Source organism: Salmo salar, chromosome ssa20 (genome assembly GCF_905237065.1).
Source record: "Salmo salar chromosome ssa20, Ssal_v3.1, whole genome shotgun sequence".
Classification (NCBI taxonomy): domain Eukaryota; kingdom Metazoa; phylum Chordata; class Actinopteri; order Salmoniformes; family Salmonidae; genus Salmo; species Salmo salar.
The window spans coordinates 44,079,936-44,101,484 of NC_059461.1; the positions used below are offsets into that span (position 1 = coordinate 44,079,936).

Below are 21,549 nucleotides of genomic sequence, written 5' to 3' on the forward strand. Positions count from 1 at the left end.
GGACATGATTAAAATGCATATAGAGGTGACTCATTCATGTGAGGACAACACTAATTACATAAAGAATTATAGAGAATTTAAAAAACAATGAAGTCTATTGACTTATTTCCATTATGGTCCTCGTTATCATGTGGGCAACAAGAATGGACAGTTTGGGAAAGACTGGCTGTGCATTGGGCACTTCAAAAGCACTTCAAATTCAATACAATTGAAACATACATACAATACAGTGATCTCCAAAAGTATTGGGACAGTGACACACTTTTTGTTGTTTTGGCTCTGCACTCCAGCGCTTTTGGATATGAAATGGTACAATGACAGACTGGTTGAAGTGCTGACTGTCAGCTTTAATTGGAGGGTATTTTAATCCATATCGGGTAAACCGTTTAAATTATAGATTTTTCTTTCTACATAGTCCACCCAAATTAAAGGGACCGAAAGTATTGGGACAAATTCACTTATGTGTATTAAAGAGGTCAAAAGTTTCAAGCTTGTGACTACAAACTTGTTTGATGCATTTTCTGTTTGTTTTGGTTGTTTCAGATTATTTTGTGCCCAATAGAATTTAATGGTAAATGTACTGTAAATAAGAATAGAATATGTTTCTAAACACTTCTACATTAATGTGGATGCTACCATGATTACAGATAGTCCTGAATGAATGAGAAAGTATCATACCACTAACATATGCTAACCTCTCACCATTAGAATAGCATGGTAGGTTAGCATTTCTTTGTGGGGGGGATGATAATTGTGCATCTAACTTTCTCACTCATCATTATTCACTATCTGTAAACATGGTAGCATCCGCATTAATGTAGAAGTGTTTAGAAAAGTATTCTATTCTTATTTACAATAAAAGTGACTCTGAAATGACAAAATACATTATTTCACTTTCATTTACATTTGGTATAAAATAATCTGAAACGCAACCAAAACAAACAGCAAATGCATCTAACAAGTTGTAGAGTCACTAGCTTGATGTAATTATTGAATATTAGGAATGTGGGACCAAGTACTAAACTTTTGCTTACTTTAATACACATATAAGTGAATTTGTCCCAATACTTTTGGTTCCCTCAAATGGGGGATATGTACAAAAAGGCCTGTAATTTCTAAATGGTTCACCCAATGTGGATGAAAATGACTGTCTGCATTTTAACCTCATAGTCATTGTATCGTTTCAAATTCAAAGTGATGAAGTGCAGAGCCAAAATAACAAAAGATGTGTCACTGTCCCAATACTTTTGGAGCTCACTGTATTTACACACTATACAGTCACCTAGACTAGACAGGGTCAGTGATCCAATGATCTATCAATTTTCTTTAAGTGCAGTCGCCAAACCATGAAGTGCTATGATGAAACTGGCTGTCATGAGGACCATCACAGGAAAGGAAGACCCAGAGTTACCTCTGCTGCAGAAGATACGTTTATTAGAGTTACCAGCCTCAGAGATTACAGCCCAAATAAATGCTTCACATGGTTCAAGTAACACACATCTCAACATCAACTGTTCAGAGGAGACTGTGTGAATCAGGCCTTCATGGTCGATTTTGCTGCAAAGAAACCACTACTAAAGGACACCAATAAGAAGAAGAGACTTGCTTGGGCCAAGGAACATGAGCAATGGACATTATACCGGTGGAAATCTGTCCTTTGGTCTGATGCGTCCAAATTTGAGATATTTGGTTCCAACCGCCGTGTCTTTGTGAGACGCAGAGTGGGTGAACGGATGTTCTCCACATGTGTGGTTCCCACCGTGAAGCATGGAGGAGGAGGTGTGATGTGTGGGGGTGCTTTGCTGGTGACACTGTCAGTGATTTATTTAGATTTCAAGACACACTTAACCAGCATGGCTACCACAGCATTCTGCAGCGATACTCCATCCCGTATGGTTTGCGCTCAGTGGGACTATCATTTGTTTTTCGACAGGACAATGACCCAACATACCTCCAGGCTGTGTAAGGGCTATTTGACCAAGAAGGAGAGTGTTGGAGTGCTGCATCAGATGACCTGACCTCCACAATCACCCGACCTCAACCCAATTCAGATGGTTTGGGATGAGTTGGACCGCAGAGTGAAGGAAAAGCAGCCAACGACTGCTCAGCATATGTGGGAACTCCTTCAAGACTGTTGTAAAATCATTCCCCATGAAGCTGGTTGAGAGAATGCCAAGAGTGTGCAAGCTGTCATCAAGGCAAAGGGTAGCTACTTTGAGGAAGCTAAAATATTAAATATATTTTGATTTTAACACTATTTTGTTTAACTGTTTTTTGGTTACTACATGATTCCATATGTGTTATTTTATAGTTTTGATGTCTTCACTATTATTCTACAATGTTGAAAATAGTAAAAATAAAGAAACTGAAAATGAGTAGGTGTGTCCAAACTTTTGACTGGTACTGTATATAATTTTTGCATTGTAATTTCAGAAAATGTCCATAATATATCTGCAGTAATAATGGAATGATAGTGTTTCACAGTATTACTTATCCGACAGAGCGATTTCCACTAGATAACACAGCCAGAAAGTCAGATCAGCTTTCCAATTTTGACAACAGATGCCGCGACAAAGGCGGGAGAAATCAATAGGCCAATATCACAGCCAATCACAACACTGGCAGGTAAGTAATACTGTGAAACACTGTCATTCCACTATTACTGCAGATTTATACTGAACAAAAATATAAACGCAACATCATGTCCCATGTTTCATGAACTGAAATAAAAGATCCAAGAAATGTTCCAAATGCACAAAAAGCTTATTTCTCTACATTTTTGTGCACAAATTTGTTTACATCCCTGTTAGTGAGCATTTCTCCCTTGCCAAGATAATCTATCCACCTGACAGGTGTGGCATATCAAGAAGCTGATTGAACAGCATGTTCATTACACAGGTGCACCTTGTGCAGGGGACAATAAAAGGCCACTCTAAAATGTGCAGTTTTGTCAAACAACACAATGTCACAGATGTCTCAAGGTTTGAAGGAGCGTGCAATTGGTATGCTGACTACAGGAATGTCCACCAGAGCTGTTGCCAGAGAATTTAATGTTCATTTCTCTACCAAAGTCGTTATAGAGAATTAGGCAGTATGTCCAACCGGCCTCACAACCACAGACCCCGTTTAACCATGCCACCCCAGGACCTCCACATCCAGCTTCTTCACCTGCGGTATCGTATGAGACCAGCCACCCAGACAGCTGGTGAAACTGAGGAGTATTTCTGTCTTTAATAAAGCCATTTAATAAAGCTCACCCATGACTGCGCCCCTGCCCAGTCATGTGAAATAAATAGATTAGGGCCTAATGAATTTATTTCAATTGACTGATTACCTTATATGAACTGTAACTCAGTAAAATCTTTGAAATTGTTGCATGTTGCGTTTCTATTTTTGTTCAGTGTATTATGGAAAGAATGTGCTCAACCAATGTGAGAAGTGGTGCAACCTACAAATGCGTAGACATCATTGGACAGGAAAAGGCTCGCTCACCATTAAAAATACCTAGTTTTATTAGACAAGTTTAAAAGTTTGACATTTTGATAAGTTCATATAGGGCATGGGGAAGACAATTAGGGAGAAAACTCTCTTCCGCTGGTGGTGCTAATGAAAGACAGTGTGGTAGACCATGCAGGTTAGCACTCAGAGTGTGGTGTGCTGTGGTCAATGTCTCCACCTAGTGATAAAATACAAAAGTGAAACCAGTAAACAACAATTGGAAAACTGGACAAGCTTTTTTTCAACAGCAGTAGGTGTAATTGACATATAAGCACTACTATATAATATATGTTGAATATGTTGGTATTGAAAAATAAACAACAGGGCTAAGCAAAACTAGGGATAACAGCAGTTAACATAAAAAATGTAGGAAAAGAAGTCTAACAGCTGGTTTGGACAACAGTTAATGAGCTAGTAAGCTCCCTCCATGTGTAAACAAAAAGTACAAATAGGGGGGTTGTCACTGGACCAACAAAGGAACCTTCGATGTTTGTCAAGTGCTGTAGGAAGTTGTGCTCTAGGAACATCCATGAGTTTACTTTCAGCTTGATTTAACCATGTCTGATTGTAGCCCTTTGCTCTGAATCTTTCTTGGAGTTCATCCTTTCTTCTGTTGAATGTGCTTTAACTCATGGATGTTCCTAGAGTACAACTACTGAGAAAGCCCACAAGCCCTAGAGCCAGACCTCCTGTCCAACTGGTCACTACCTACACCCCACAAAGTCCAGAACTACTAGGCATCATTAAAAAGCAGTTGGCATGTTCTACGCTCAGACTCGGCTCTAGGTAATACATTTCAGCAGCCTCCTGCTGCTACCTACCATAGAACTAAAAACATTAAAGACAGTGTTGTCCGATCCGACATCAGCCAAGGCGCAAACAAGACCAGCCTCCTGCATATTCCCCCCGGCAACTACAAGTGTGCCAGTACACAAAACATATGAAAAGTTTCTCACCCCCCAGATCGGAGCGAGACATAAAAATCAAAAGTGCCATAAATTGTAATTCTCGCGATGGGATCTATGGGATTCGCTGCCCGTGCAGCTTATTTTACGTAGGAGAAACTTTAAGGGAGTTACACACACCAGCTCTGACGCTCATCGAATATGGCAGGGCTTGCAAACCATTACAGACCAGAAAGAGAAGCACAGCCGAAAGCTGCCCAGTGACACGAGCCTACCAGACGAGCTAAACTACTTCTATACTTGCTTCGAGGCAAATAACACTGAAACATGCATGAGAGCACCAGCTGTTCCGGACGACTGTGTGATCACGCTCTCCGCAGCCGATGTGAGTGAGACCTTTAGACAGGTCAACATTCACAATGCCGCAGTGCCAGACGGATTACCAGGACGTGTGCTGCGAGCATGCGCTGACCAACTAGCAAGTGACTTCACTGACATTTTCAACCTCTGCCTGTCCGAGTCTGTAATACCAAAATGTTTTAAGCAGATCACTATAGTGCCTGTGCCCAAGAACATTAAGGTAACTTGCCTAAATGACTACCGATCTGTAGCACTTACGTCTGTAGCCATGAAGTGCTTTGAAAGGCTGGTCATGGCTCACATCAACACTATCATCCCAGAAACCCTAGACCCACCTCAATTTGCATACCGCCCCAACAGATCCACAGATGATGCAATCTCTATTGCACTCCACACTGCCCTTTCCCACCTGGACAAAAGGAATACCTATGTGAGCATGCTATTCATTGACTACAGCTCAGCGTTCAACACCATAGTGCCCTCAAAGCTCATCAATAAGCTAAGGACCCTGGGACTAAACACCTCCCTCTGCAACTGGATCCTGGACTTCCTGATGGGCCGCCCCCAGGTGGTAAGGGTAGGTAACAACACATCCGCCACGCTGACCCTCAACACAGGGGCCCCTCAGGGGTGCGTGTTCAGCCCCCTCCTGTAGTCCCTGTTCACTCATGACTGCACGGCCAGGCACGACTCCAACACCATCATTAAATTTGACGATGACACAACAGTGTTAGGCCTGATCACCGACAACAACAAGACAGCCTATAGGGAGGAGGTCAGAGACCTGGCCGTGTGGTGCCAGGACAACAACCTCTCCCTCAACGTGATCAAGACAGGAGATGATTGTGGACTACAGGAAAAAGAGGACCGAGCACGCCCCCATTCTCATCGACATGGTTGCAGTGGAGCAGATTGAGAGCTTCAAGTTCCTTGGTGTCCACATCACCAACAAACTATCATGGTCCAAGCACACCAAGACAGTCATGAAGCAGGCACGACAAAACCTATTCCCCCTCAGGAGACTGAAAAGATTTGGCATGGGTCCTCAGATCCTCATAAGGTTCTACAGCTGCACCATCAAGAGCATCCTGACTGGTTGCATCACTGCCTGGTATAGCAACTGCTCGGCCCCCGACCGCAAGGCACTACAGAGGGTAGTGCGAAATAAATCACTGGGGCCAAGCTTCCTGCCATCCAGGACCTCTATACCAGGCGGTGTCAGAGGAAGGCCCTAAAAATTGTCAAAGACTCCAGCCACCGTAATCATAGACTGTTCTCTCTGCTACTGCACGTTATGCAGAGAGAACAAGTCTAGGTCCAAGAGGCTTCAAAACAGCTTCTACCCCCAAGCCATAAGACTCCTGAACATCTAATCAAATGGCTACCCAGACTATTTGCATTGCCCCCCCCCCCCCCACACCACTGCCACTCTCTGTTATCATCACTTTAATAACTACCTACATGTACATACTACCTCAACTAACCGGTGCCCCTGCACATTGACTCTGTACCGGCACCCCCCTCTATATATTGCTATTTTTTACTGCTGCTCTTTAATTACTTGAAACTGCACTTTTGGTTAAGGGCTCGTAAGTAAGCATTTTACTGTAAGGTCTACCTACACCTGTTGTATTCGGCGCATGTGACTAATAAAATTTGATTTGACGCTAGAATGTGTGAGCACCGAAGTGCCATTTGACATGCTGACCCCAACAGCCCAGTGGCCTTCCATTTCAAAGAGAGGGGACAGTAAAAACAAACGGGGTGGCGATGTTGACAAAATTTCCAGAGAGATGTACTGGATCCATTCCTTAGATACTTTAATCCCCAGAGTTCTTAATCTAGAGAAGGACTATAGTATGCTTTTGTGAAGGGCCCCATCCTTTTGTTGGTCCAGTGACACCAACAAAAATTCAGCGTAGCACCTTTTTAAGTTTACAAAAATAAAATTGGTTCTGCAATGTTAAAAATCCAATAACAAGGTGTGGAAACCATTTCTTTTTTCAATTACAACTTTTGATCTTGTTAATGCTTTTGTTTGTAACTTAAATATTAACACCCTTTTTCCCCCAATTTCGTGATTACGATCTTGTCTCATCGTTGCAACTCCCCAACGGTCTCGGGAGAGGCAAAGGTCGAGTCATTTGTCTTCCGAAAACATTACCTGCCAAGCTGCCCTTCTTAACACCCACTCACTTAACACGGAAGCCAGCTGCACCAATGTGTCGGAGGGAAACACCGTTCAACTGATGACCGAACCCCAGGCTGTAGTGACGGCCCAATCCTGCGATGCAGTGCTTTAGACCGCTGCGCCACTCGGGAGGCCAATTTCAACTTACACTGCTCAAAAAAATAAAGGGAACACTTAAACAACACAATGTAACTCCAAGTCAATCACACTTCTGTGAAATCAAACTGTCCACTTAGGAAGCAACACTGATTGACAATACATTTCACATGCTGTTGTGCAAATGGAATAGACAACAGGTGGAAACTATAGGCAATTAGCAAGACACCCCCAATAAAGGAGTGGTTCTGCAGGTGGGGACCACAGACCACTTCTCAGTTCCTATGCTTCCTGGCTGATGTTTTGGTCACTTTTGAATGCTGGCGGTGCTTTCACTCTAGTGGTAGCATGAGATGGAGTCTTCAACCCACACAAGTGGCTCAGGTAGTGCAGCTCATCCAGGATGGCACATCAATGCGAGCTGTGGCAAGAAGGTTTGCTGTGTCTGTCAGCGTAGTGTCCAGAGCATGGAGGCGCTACCAGGAGACAGGCCAGTACATCAGGAGAGGGGGAGGAGGCCGTAGGAGGGCAACAGCCCAGCAGCAGGACCGCTACCTCCGCCTTTGTGCAAGGAGGAGCAGGAGAAGCACTGCCAGAGCCCTGCAAAATGACCTCCAGCAGGCCACAAATGTGCATGTGTCTGCTCAAACGGTCAGAAACAGACTCCATGAGGGTGGTATGAGGGCCCGACGTCCACAGGTGGGGGTTGTGCTTACAGCCCAACACCGTGCAGGACGTTTGGCATTTGCCAGAGAACACCAAGATTAGCAAATTTGCCACTGGCGCCCTGTGCTCTTCACAGATGAAAGCAGGTTCACACTGAGCACGTGACAGACGTGACAGAGTCTGGAGACGCCGTGGAGAACGTTCTACTGCCTGCAACATCCTCCAGCATGACCGGTTTGGCGGTGGGTCAGCCATGGTGTGGGGTGGCATTTCTTTGGGGGGCCCGCACAGCCCTCTATGTGCTTGCCAGAGGTAGCCTGACTGCCATTAGGTACCGAGATGAGATCCTCAGACCCCTTGTGAGACCATATGCTGGTGCGGTTGGCCCTGGGTTCCTCCTAATGCAAGACAATGCTAGACCTCATGTGGCTGGAGTGTGTCAGCAGTTCCTGCAAGAGGAAGGCATTGATGCTATGGACTGGCCCGCCCGTTCCCCAGACCTGAATCCAATTGAGCACATCTGGGACATCATGTCTCGCTCCATCCACCAACGCCACGTTGCACCACAGACTGTCCAGGAGTTGGCGGATGCTTTAGTCCAGGTCTGGGAGGAGATCCCTCAGGAGACCATCCGCCACCTCATCAGGAGCATGCCCAGGCGTTGTAGGGAGGTCATACAGGCACGTGTAGGCCACACACACTACTGAGCCTCATTTTGACTTGTTTTAAGGACATTACATCAAAGTTGGATCAGCCTGTAGTGTGGTTTTCCACTTTAATTTTGAGTGTGACTCCAAATCCAGACCTCCATGGGTTGATAAATTGGATTTCCATTGATTATTTTTGTGTGATTTTGTTGTCAGCACATTCAACTATGTAAAGAAAAAAATATTTAATAAGATTATTTCTTTCATTCAGATCTAGGATGTGTTGTTTAAGTGTTCCCTTTATTTTTTGAGCAGTATATTTTAGAAGAAATTGGGAATTATTTAAGAAAAGTGTAAGGGTGCCAATATATTTGGCGCAACTGTATATATGACTATGTATGCATATTTAGCAGTGTGGTGTAGTGCCGACGTGGCCACTAGAGGCCGCCACCCGCCTGTTTTAATGTTTGAGAAAGCTTCTCTTTTACTATAAATTATTCTATAACTACATAAGTGTATCACCACCTCATAAAACACTCCCTGACAGCTCTCCTGAACCAGTTACCTGCCTTCCATGTTGCTCCGTGGGTAACCTCGCCCTCTCTCCCTCTTCTCCAATCAGGCCAGGTGCTGAGCGCCCACGTCTCGGGCCGCGTGGTGATGAAGAGCTACCTGAGCGGCATGCCGGAGTGCAAATTTGGAATGAACGACAAGATCGTCATCGACAAACAGGGCAAAGGGGGTGCCACCGAGGAGGCGGCGGGCAAGAGGTGAGGGGGCAACGGGTGTGTCCGACTTTGGACGTTTAGGTTCGTACCACTCTGCATTCCACTGCTGGCTTGCTTCTGAAGCTAAGCAGGGTTGGTCCCTGGATGGGAGACAAGTTGCTGCTGGAAGTGGTGTTGGATAGCCAGTAGGAAACATTCTTTCCTCTGGTCTAAAAAATTATATATATATATCCCAATGCCCCAGGTCATTGATTGGGGAAATTGCCCAGTGTAGGGTGCTGTCTTTTGCATGGGACGTTAAACGGGTGTTCTGACTCTCTGTGGTCGCTAAATATCCCATGGCACTTATCGTAGGGGAGTTAACTCCAGTGCCCTGGCTAAATTCCCAATCTGGCTCTCGTACCATCATTGCCACCTAATCATCCCCAGTTTCCAATTGGCTCATGAATCCCCCCTCTTCCCTGTAACTATTCCCCAGGTCGTTGCTGTAAATGATGTGTTCTCAGTAAATTATTTTTGCAGATGTCACTGTCCAAGAGTATCAAACAAGATATCACAACAAAAACAGTGGCCCAAAAATATACATATAGAAGTAGATTAGAATATATATTAGAATAATCTGTAGAATAGATATAGAAAGGCACTTGATCTGATTCAATTAAGCTGTGCACAGCTCTTGTATTTCCAAGGGGGCAGAGGTGCTTAATGAGTTTTCACAGCTACGGTCCATAGAACTCTCACCCCAGTAAGCTGTTGAATTCGCCAATAGGAAATAGCCTAAACTCTAGAGCAAGCTGACTGACGGCCCTTTGCTGGTGCCTGCAGCTATACCGTGAATTAAGCTAGCCTGAGTGCCAGTCTATTTGTGCTGTCATGCCAACTCTGGCACTCATTGTCATGCCAAACAATGTTTGGCTTGCCAATGACATCAATGGAGTTGGCAAGAACACAACAGATCTGGGACCAGGATAGAATTAAGCTCCTGTACTGTACATTTGGTTTTAAAATACTTTTGTACTGCGATGTTTGTTTATGCTCATTGAATGTTTTGTAAAGCCTTGAACATCTTGATTTTTTAAGTACCCATAATGATCAAAGCGAAATGGGCCACTGACACTGTCAAGGACTGAATTGCTGCTGAAAAGACTGAGATAAAACTGTAAAATGGAAAACTTTAAATCATTCTCTAAAGTGTTTTCACATGCAGTGCTTCTTGTTCAAAACACTGATTGGGAGGTGAATACATTGTCTGTGTTCCAAATTGCGCCCTATTCCCTATAAAGTGCACTACTTTTGACCAGATTTGTACGCAGCCATCGTACCCAAGTCATCATGCTGCAACTACATCACATGGCTTGTTACTTTGTTCATCATTTTCCATCACCTACTTTTTTATGACGTTTTTCTTTCCTGGCATTATGTTTACAGTGCTAAGATTTTAAGTGTCAATGTCAAGCTGTTTTTTTCCCTTCTTGATTCGTGTTTTGATTTTCTCCCTCTCTCTGTGCTGGACCTCAGTGATTTGGGGGGCAGGTAGCGTACATCATTCACTCGGTCAGACTGCTCTCTCCATCCTCAGTCTGCCTCAATCTGCCTCTGTGTGTGTCTGTCTTGTCTGTCCATTGTTTTGTCTACACAGGGTTGCGTTCAGTACAGAGCAATGTTGTGTGTCTGATTTTCTGACTTGTAGATCTGGACAAGTAGTGTTCATAATCAATCATTCAAATGTTGCATCCTTCTGAACGCAACATGACATGCAAGTCAGATTGACCAGGCAATTAGTGTTGTAGTGTCTGGCTGGTATGCCTCTACTGCTTTGTCTATCCGTTGTGTGTGTGTGTGGATTTCAGTATGTTGGAGCTCAGAGTGTGCATCAGCTCTTCATTGAAATTCATACTCTAAATTTCTGTAAATCGTTAATCTCACTGTCATCTAATGTCTGTGTATTATGATTAGGATTGGTTTCCCCTCCTTCAGTGTGTGTCTATGTGTGGCCCTCTTGTCCCCTCTAATCACCTCCCTCCCTCCCTCTCTTCTTTCTCTCTCTCTCTCTCTCTCTCTCTCTCTCTCTCTCTCTCTCTCTCTTCTCTCTCTTCTCTCTCTTCTCTTCTCTCTCTCCTTTATCTCCCTCTCTTCTCTCTCTTCTCTCTCTCCTTTATCTCCCTCTCTTCTCTCCCTCCCCCTCTCCTTTATCTCCCTCTCTTCTCTCCCTCCCCTCTCCTTTATCTCCCTCTCCTTTATCTCTCTCTTCTCTCCCTCCCCCTCTCCTTTATCTCCCTCTCCTTTATCTCTCTTCTCTCTCTCCTTTATCTCCCTCTCTTCTCTCCCTCCCCCTCTCCTTTATCTCCCTCTCTTCTCTCCTGCCCTCTCCTTTATCTCCCTCTCCTTTATCTCTCTCTCTTCTCTCTCTCCTTTATTCTCTTCTCTCTCTCCTTTATCTCCCTCTCTTCTCTCCTCTCCTTTATCTCCCTCTCCTTTATCTCTCTCTCTCTCCTTTATCTCTCTCTCTTTTCTCCCTCCCCTCTCCTTTATCTCCCTCTCCTTTATCGCTCTTTCTCTCTCTCTCTCTCTTTCTCTCTCTCCTTTATCTCTCTCTCCTTTATCTCTCTCTTCTCTCCCTCCCCCTCTCCTTTATCTCCCTCTCCTTTATCTCCCTCTCTTGCTCCCTCCCTCTCTCTCTCCTTTATCTCTCTCCCTCTCTCGCTCCATCCCTTTCTCCCTCTCTCTCTCCTTTATCTCCTTTATCTCCCTCTCTTGCTCCATCCCTTTCTCCCTCTCTCTCTCCTTTATCTCCTTTATCTCCCTCTCTCGCTCCATCCCTTTCTCCCTCTCTCTCCTTAATCTCCCTCTCTTAGTGGCGGTGGTGGCGGTAAGCAATCCATAGCTATTGACGATTGTACATTCCACCAGTGTGTGCGTCTCAGTAAGTTTGACGCTGAGCGCAGCATCAGCTTCATTCCTCCGGACGGCGAATGTGAACTCATGAGGTAACGAGCTTGTGTGATACAGACACACAAACACACGCCCACACACATGCACACACATTCACACACAGGCTATGTCTTTATGTGTCTGTTTTGTGTGTGTGTGTGTTTGCCTCTTCTTCTCCACAGGTACCGCACCACCAAGGACATCATCCTACCCTTCCGTGTCATCCCCCTTGTCAGGGAGGTGGGCCGCACCAAGCTTGAAGTCAAGGTGGTCATTAAGTCCAACTTCAAGCCCTCGCTTCTGGCTCAGAAGATTGAGGTATGGCTACAGAGGGATATAGGGGTACCAAGTGAGCGTAGAGCTTTGGACACAGTACCTGACCAGGTCGTGGTCATCATGGTCAGGTAAAAGTCCTGAAATTACACACTTTTGTAGTAGTGCTCAACATAGCCATTTCGGATGCACCCTTGGTCTTACCCATAAACTAATGAATGAGTGTTTGTAGATGGGGAATGGATCCACTGAACTGAATGTCTTTTTCCATGTTTTTACTACCCAGGTGCGCATCCCCACCCCTCTCAACACCAGCGGGGTCCAGGTGATCTGCATGAAGGGCAAGGCCAAGTACAAGGCCAGCGAGAACGCCATCGTCTGGAAGTAAGTTTTCCTCACTGTCGTTCTCAGGCTATCCGTACCAGGGCCCTGTTTATTAGGGCTCACATTGGAAAACATTACGCAACCGGGTGGAAAAAATGGAAAATAAGTGGTTCTTATTGGACAAGTCCAGGTAGTCCCTCCCTGTTTCAGTCTGTTTTTACTGTTTTGTACCTGATGAACTCCACACAGGTTAGGGCACCAGCCTGAGAAATGTGTACGCTTCACAGTCGTCTATAAACTACTGACCGGAAAAAGTTGTTAATTGCGCCACTGGTTAATTGGGGACTTTATTCACAACACGCGGGGTCGAGGGATCGATGATTGCTAACCAGGGCCCTCAGAGCTGCAAACTCTTGTTGTTTTTATCAACTAAGCCAGGCTTCGATCTTGGCTTAAACGGATGCTAATTCAGCAGCAACATCAACCTTCACTAACCACATTGTTGACCTCACCTTAGCCGAAATGAGCTAATTTTTGCCAAGTTGAGCATAACTCAAGTATAACAGCCCAGACATAATGCCCAGTTCAAGGGGATTGTTAACCCCACCCACAACGATTCAGAGGAAATCGTTGGAAAAAGTGAAGGGGTCTGAATACTTTCCGAATGCACTGTGTGTGTGTATATACAGTTGAAGTAGGAAGGTTACATAGGTTGGAGTCATTAAAACTCGTTTTTAAACCACTCCACAAATTTCTTGTTAACAAACTAAGTAATTTTTCCAACAATTGTTTACAGAGAGATTATTTCACTTATAATTCACTGTATCACAATTCCAGTGGGTCAGAAGTTTACATACACTAAGTTGACTGTGCCTTTAAACAGCTTGGAAAATTCCATAAAATTATGTCATGGCTTTAGAAGCTTCTGATAGGCTAATTGACATCATTTGAGTCAATTGGAGGTGTACCTGTGGATGTATTTCAAGGCCTACCTTCAAACTCAGTGCCTCTTTGCTTGACATCATGGGAAATTCAATGGGGGAGGCTTGCAAGCCGAAGAACGCCATCCCAACCGTGAAGCACGGGGTGGCAGCATCATGTTGTGGGGGTGCTTTGCTGCAGGAGGGACTGGTGCACTTCACAAAATGGATGGCTTCATGAGGAAGGAAAATTATATGGATATATTGAAGCAACATCTCAAGACATCAGTCAGGAAGTTAAAGCTTGGTCGCAAATGCGTCCTCCAAGTGGACAATGACCCCAAGCATACTTCCCAAGCATACTTCCCCAAGCATACTTCCAAACTGAAAAAGCGTGTGCGAGCAAGGAGGCCTACAAACCTGATTCAGTTACACCAGCTCTGTCAGGAGGAATGGGCTGAAATTCACCCAACTTATTGTGGGAAGCTTGTGGAAGGCTACCCGAAACGTTTGACCCAAGTTAAACAATTTAAAGGCAATGCTCCCAAATACTAATTGAGTGTATGAAAACTTCTGACCCAAATGGAACGTGATGAAAGAAATTAAATCTGAAATAAATCATTATCTCTACTATTATTTTTACATTTTACATTCTTAAAACAAAGTGGTGATCCTAACTGACCTAAGAGGGAATTTTGACTAGGATTAAATGTCAGGACTTGTGAAAAGCGGAGTCAATGTATTTGGCTAAGGTGTATGTAAACTTCTGACTTCAACTGTATATATATACAGTACCAGTCAAAAGTTTGGACACACCTACTCATTCAAGGGTTTTTCTTTATTTTTACTATTTTATACTTTGTAGAATAATAGTGAAGACATCAAAACTATGAAATAACACATATGGAATCATATAGTAACCAAAAAAAGTTAAACAAATCAAAATATATTTTAGATTTTAGATTCTTCAAAGTAGCCACCCTTTACCTTGATGACAGCTTTGCACACTCTTGGCATTCTCTCAACCAGCTTCATGAGGAATGCTTTTCCAACAGTCTTGAAGGAGTTCCCACATATGCTGAGCAGTTTTTGGCTGCTTTTCCTTCACTCTGCAGTCCAACTCATCCCAAACCATCTCACTAAGGTTGAGGTCGGGTGATTGTGGAGGTCAGGTAATCTAATGCAGCACTCCATCACTCTCCTTCTTGGTCAAATAGCCCTTACACAGCCTGGAGATGTGTTGGGTCATTATCCTGTTGAAAAACAAAGAGTCCCGCTAAGCGCAAACCAGATGGGATGGCGTATTGCTGCAGAATACTGTGGTTGCCATGCTGGTTAAGTGTGCCTTGAATTCTAAATAAATCATTGACAGTGTCACCAGCAAAGCACCCCCACACCATCACACCTCCTCTATGCTTCACGGTGGGAATTACACATGCAGAGATCATCCGTTTACCTACTCTGCGTCTTACAAAGACACGGCGGTTGGAACCAAAAATCCCAAATTTGGACTCATCAGACCAAAAGACAGATTTCCACCGATCTAAAGTCCATTGCTCATGTTTCTTGGCCCAAGCAAGTCTCTTCTTCTTATTGGTGTCCTTTAGTAGTGGTTTCTTTGCAGCAATACGACCACGAAGGCCTGATTCACGCAATCTCCTCTGAACAGTTGATGTTGAGATGTGTCTGTTACTTGAACTCTGTGAAGCATTTATTTGGGCTGCAATTTCTGAGGCTGGTAACTGTAATGAACTTATCCTCTGCAGCAGAGGTAACTCTGGGTCTTCCTTTCCTGTGGCGGTCTTCATGAGAGCCAGTTTCATCGTAGCACTTGATGGTTTTTGCAACTGCACTTGAAAAAACTTTCAAAGTTCTTGACATTTTCCAGACTGACTGACCTTCATGTCTTAAAGTAATGATGGACTGTCGTTTCTCTTTGCTTATTTGAGCTGTTCTTGCCATAATCAGTCCCTCCAGGATTCCATGATTCTGCGATTGCATAATTCAATGCAAAATCAACCAATCAGTGAATTCTATGCGAGAGCTCGCAATTTTGACCAATTCCGCGCTTTTAGCACAAAAAAGGGTCCATTCAAAAGTGGGTTCGTAATTTTGACCAATTACTGCACTGTTACCGTGAAAAAGGCCCAATTCAACCACACGTCAATAAAGTTTCCCCCCTGTCAGCGTATTCACGTGCGAAGATGGTGGGTGATTGTTGATGCCAACAAAAATAACAGCTAAGGACGGTGCGAAGCAATTTCCAAATGTTTTTGGAAACTAGAGAAAGTCGACAATCAACAGTCAATTCGAATCAGCAAAGCATATGAGAATGTCAGAACAGTTCCCACAGCAGCGGCAGATCACAATGACTGAAGTGATAGCAGGGAAGACTGTGGCAAGCGCTGAAAGAATCAAGGTGAGTGGCGTTTTACTCAAAATTTTACTCCGCTAACCTTGGTTTTAGTAGGGTGTTTGGCACTCTGCTTTCCCCAGTCTGTCTATGGAGAGAGCTGCTCAAAGCACTGAGTGCAATTTGTTTTGAAGACAACTCATTAGAAAGAAATATCGATCCTCAAGTTGAAAGTGATTGATCAGCTTTGAATCTATTTGTTTTTTTAAGAGAGAGAGAGAGAGAGTGAGTAGGAATGGGAGGTGCATCTCGTGTTGATAGCAAGCCCCAAGCCTGATGGAGAGGTGTGTGTGAATGTGTGAGTGGATTATGACAGAGCTGTTTGTTCAGGAAAATAAACACAATTGAGCACTATAGATGTTTGTAATTGTTTTTGTATTATGTATTCTGCTTAAAATCGTCCTAAAACTGAGCACATATGACTTTTATTGCTTTATATGAAATTAACTTGAAAAGAAAACATCGCAATATGAATCGTAGAATTTCAGAAAAGCTGCAGCAAAATCAAGCATTTTTGGCCGCAAAATCCTGTAGGCACTGCATAATATGGACTTGGTATTTCACCAAATAGGGCTATCTTCTGTTTACCACCCCTACCTTGTCACCACACAACTGATTGGCTCAAACGCATTAAGAAGGAAAGAAATTCCACCAAATAACTTTCGACAAGGCACAACTGTTAACTGAAATGCATTCCAGGTGACTACTTCATGAAGCTGGTAGAGTGAATACCAAAAGTGTGCAAACGGTGGCTACTTTGAAGAATCTCAAATATAAAATATATTTAGATTTGTTTAGCAATTTTTTGGGTTACTACATGATTCCATGTGTGTTATTTCATAGTTTTGATGTCTTCACTATTATTCTACAATGTAGGAAATAGTACAAAATTAAGCAAAACCCTTGAATGAGGGTTTGATATCCGGATATTTGATTAACCGTGCCCATCCCTAGTGTCTGTGTGTGTGTGCACACGTGCCCGTGTTTGTGCTGTGGAATGGTCTTAACTGTGTGTGGCTATGTGTGTCTGCAGGATCAAGCGTATGGCAGGGATGAAGGAGTCTCAAATCAGTGCTGAGATCGAGCTGCTGCCCACCAACGACAAGAAGAAGTGGGCGCGCCCTCCCATCTCCATGAACTTTGAGGTGATTAGGTCTTTTATTTCCTTTACATTTTTTCATTTTAGTCATTTAGCAGACGCTCTTATCCAGAGCGACTTACAGTAGTGAATGCATACATTTCATGCATTTGTTTTTTGTACTGGCCCCCCATGGGAAACAAACCCACAACCCTGGCGTTGCACACACCATGCTGGCGTTGCAAACACCATGCTCTACCAACTGAGCCACAGTCATCTCTGCTGTAGCTGGGTTCCAGATCTGTTTGTGCTGTATTACCAACTCCAATGGTTGAATGACCCAGGTGTGATAATGTTTCTGGCCTGTCAAATGGGCTCCCCAGTGGCACAGCGGTCTAAGGCACTGCATTTCCATGCTAGAGGTGTTTCTACAGACATGCTGGTTCGAATCCAGGCTGTATCACAACCAGCTGTGATTGGTGCCATAGGGTGGCGCACAATTGGCCCAGTGTTGTCCAGGTTTGGCCGGTGTAGGCCGTCATTGTAAATAAGATTTCTGCTTAAGTGACTTGCCTAGTTAAATAAAAAACAATACTGATCTCTCTCCCAGGTGTAATTATGGTTCTGTTATGGTCTCCCAGGTGCCATTTGCTCCGTCCGGACTCAAGGTGCGCTACCTGAAGGTGTTCGAGCCCAAGCTGAACTACAGTGACCACGACGTCATCAAATGGGTGCGCTATATCGGCCGCAGCGGCATCTACGAGACACGCTGCTAACCGCCACCTCACAATCAGGTGGAAAGAGGGACGCAACAGGGAAGAGGCTGGAACAAGGGAGGGAGCGAAAAATGACAACATGGGATCGTTTCTTTCAGTCTTTTTTTCCCCTGGGCTGGCTGACAAACGAAAAAAATCTATATATTGAAAAGTATTATATTATTAAACGCATATATGTATAAATAATGCAAACATCCTGTGAAGTACAAAAAATACCATCTGCATCTAAAGGGTCTTTTCCCCCTTTTTAATCTAAACAAAAAATCCATTCCACCCCATGATATGATATGTTGTCTACTATTCCTGTACTACCCATCTATTCCCCATGGCACTGCCCATAACCACAGATCTAGAATCAGATTACGCACCATACCCTCAATCCTAATGTGTTAGGAAGTTAAAAAAGTATCTGACCATGTATGGCTTAGGAGTAACTGCTACCCTCCCTCTCTTGATGCTGGCGTAGGAGTGTGTGTTGCTCTTCTGTTCTCCTGTAGCAACTAACGTCTCCTGTCCCACCTCTCTCTCCCCAGCCCTGCCCCTGTATCTGTATATCTAACCGGTGGAGTCACTCTTTAGCCTAGTGTGTAGTTTTCAGCAGTATGTAGTGTAGATGCATCCATTAAGTGTCATTCCATTTTCAATACATTTTATACGTTTTGTTATTTTAACACCCGGCCTTCCCCGAGTATTTTAGTCATGAATCGTCATGTGTTTTTGTATTTAGTGCTTTGTCGTGCTTCTCTAAAGCTCTCTGGCCACCATTCCATCACGCTCTCTCACTGTCTTATCCCACACCCTTAGACCTCCTCTACTATTTCCAATAGCTGGTGGTGTCCTTGTTATTATGATTCCTCTTGACGCAGATATAATAATGATGATTTTTTTGCTGTAGTTCCTGTCATTTTCTGTCTTTAGTGCTGCAGAGATTCCTTCTGTGTGACCAAAATTGTCAGTTTTAGGAACAAAAAAAATGTAGCGATGACAATAGACGGGACACATCAGTCTATGAATATAAATATATATAAACACATTTCTATATTGTATGAATGGTAAAAATGTGCTATCGAGCAGAGCCAGTTGTTACGGTCTCAGTGGACTGCTGTTATGGTGTTTGTGTAGGAGACTCGGTTGAGCAGATCTCTCTCTGTGTGTGTGTGTGTGTGTGTGTGTGTGTGTGTGTGTGTGTGTGTGTGTGTGTGTGTGTGTGTGTGTGTGTGTGTGTGTGTGTGTGTGTGTGTGTGTGTGTGTTGATATTCTTCCCCAGGACCACAATCTGCTCAACATGTCTCAGGAATCTGAAATTCTGGCTGCAAATTCCCAGTTCTGATCCCGACTGGAATTCTGACCCTCCCATACGCTTTACATTAGCATGGGTGTATTTCTTGACCAGTTAAAGGGATAGTTCACCAAAATTACAATGGCATTGGTTTCCTTACACTGTAAGCAGTCTATGTACAAGGTATGACAACAACATGCTTTGGTTTAGTTTCCCTGGCACTGTTATCACATGCTAACGTTTTAGCATTTGTGGCACAAATCCCAATCAAGTCATGGGACCGATATTAGTATTTGTCGCGCATCATGTTCAAATCAATTTGAGATCCATTTGGACATGATGCATCAAAAATGATAATATCTGTCCCATGACTTCAATGGGATTTGTGCCACAAATGCTAAAATGTTTGCATGTGGAAACGGTGCCAAGGAAACTAAACCAAAGCATGGCTTGCTGTCATACCTTGTCCAAAGACTGCTTACAGGGTAAGGTAACTAATTTGTAATTTGGGTGAACTATTCCTTTAAGCTTCAATAACCCCCTACATTCCATGTGCACTGATTTCCCCCACCCATACAAAAAAAGATATTGTTTACAACTTAATTTTGAAATCAGTTTAATGAAGGGATTTGGATATGGAACAATGGTGTTTGTTACCAGAGAGAGAAATGGGCAGCGTCCCAAATAGTACATTACTTTTAAGGTGCCATTTGGGACAGAGACGGAGTGAGTGAGTGTTCAACTCAACTCAGCCTACTAGACTTGGACTGCCTGCATTTCAAATTAACATTTTAAAATATTCCACCTTTCCGATAATGAGTGCGGCTTCAGATAGCGTTCCTCTTCCTCCTATATTCCTTCTAGTTCAATCATGGCTATTGTGTGTATTAAACAAAGGCTATCAGATTGTCTGAGCATTTGCAGTTGCAAAAAACACTCAGTGTGACACTACATAATGTTTACATTCTCTTTTTCTCTGGCACTACGTTCTACCAATGAACACTAAAAGCGCTTCTGCTAACTTCTGAAAAACCCTATCTCTCTGGCTGTCTGTAATTGCACACTATTCCCAAAATCCTATGGGCCCTGGCCAAAAGTAGTGCACTATATAGGCAATAGGTTGCCAATTCAGACCTAGTCTCTCTCTCTGGTCAATGCCCACTATGTCATGCCACACCCTGAGAGATGGGGAGGGAGAGTCCTGGGGGCTTGACCCTCTGCTTCAATGTTTCCATTGGCTCCATTTGGTAACTATGTGACTGTCAAGGTAATCCCAATAAAAAGGTGTAACCAATGGAATTCTGTCTATCAACTTATTTCTGCAGCAGAAGTTAAGTTTCTGTTTTGCAGTTACAGTGCTTTCAGAAAGTATTTGCACACCTCGACCTTTTCCACATTTTGTTGAGTTACAGCCTGAATTTAAAATGGAATCAAATGAGATATTTTGTCACTGGCCTACATACAATACCCAGTAATGTCAAAGTGTAATTCTGTTTTTTCAAATGTTTTCAAATGAATTTATCAAAAGCTGAAATATGTTGAGTCAAGTATTCAAACCCATTTATTATGGCAAGCCTAAATAAGTTTAGGAGTAAAAATGTCACAAGTTGCATGGACTCACTCTGTGTGCAATATTAGTGTTTAACGTGACTGTAATGACTACCTCATCTGTACCACAGACATACAATTATCTATAAGGTCCCTCAGTCGAGCAGTGAATTTCAAACACAGATTCAACCACAAAGACCAGGGAGGTTTTCGAAGCTAAGCACATGCACAATCCTAGAGGAAAACCTGGTTCAGTCTCCTTTCCACCAGACACTGGGAGAGTAATTAACCTTTCAGCAGGACAATAACCTAAAGCACAAGACCAAATCTACACTGAAGTCCCTTACCAAGAAGACCATGAATGTTCCTGAGTGGCCGAATTACAGTTTTGGCTTAAATCAGCTTGATTTGACAAGACCTGAAAATGGTTGAATAGCAACGATGAACAACCAATTTGACAGGGTTTGAAGAATTTTGAAAGGAATAACGGGCAAATGTTGCACAACCCAGGTGTGTAAAGCTCTTAGAGACTTACCCAGAAAGACTCACAGCTGTAATTTTTTACAAATGTTAGAATGTTTCTTCCACTTTGACACTTAGACTGTAAACTCTCTTTCCAGACTCACATTAAGCATCTCTAATCCAATATTTAATATAGAATCGGCTTCCTATTTTGCAACAAAGCATCCTTCTCTCATGCTGCCAAACATACCCTCGTAAAACTGACCATCCTACCGATCCTCGACTTCGGCAATGTCATTTACAAAATAGCGCCCATCACTCTACTCAACAAATTGGATGCAGTCTATCACAGTGCCATCCGTTTTGTCACCATAGCCCCATATACTACCCACCACTGCGACCCGTACGCTCTTGTTGGCTGGCCCTAGCTTCATACTCGCCGACAAACCCACTG

At 43.5% G+C, this 21,549-nt stretch overlaps 1 protein-coding gene across 6 annotated transcripts in view; it reads left to right on the forward strand.

Moving 5' to 3' along the window:
• LOC106580654 (AP-2 complex subunit mu) overlaps positions 1-20,384 on the forward strand; it is a 50,859-nt gene extending 30,475 nt beyond the window's left edge. For 3 of the 6 annotated variants that reach the window (XM_014161945.2, XM_014161948.2, XM_014161946.2), the window contains 7 exons: positions 8,986-9,133; positions 10,610-10,624; positions 11,947-12,078; positions 12,205-12,340; positions 12,582-12,679; positions 16,986-17,097; positions 17,672-20,384. In XM_014161945.2, the coding sequence (XP_014017420.1) occupies positions 8,986-9,133; positions 10,610-10,624; positions 11,947-12,078; positions 12,205-12,340; positions 12,582-12,679; positions 16,986-17,097; positions 17,672-17,806 (776 nt within the window). In that variant the 3' untranslated portion in view covers positions 17,807-20,384. Of the gene's footprint in view, positions 1-8,985; positions 9,134-10,609; positions 10,625-11,946; positions 12,079-12,204; positions 12,427-12,581; positions 12,680-16,985; positions 17,098-17,671 lie in introns of all 6 variants that reach the window. The other 3 variants (XM_014161949.2, XM_014161950.2, XR_006760939.1) reach the window with 2 other exon arrangements.
• Positions 20,385-21,549: the final 1,165 nt, after the last annotated feature.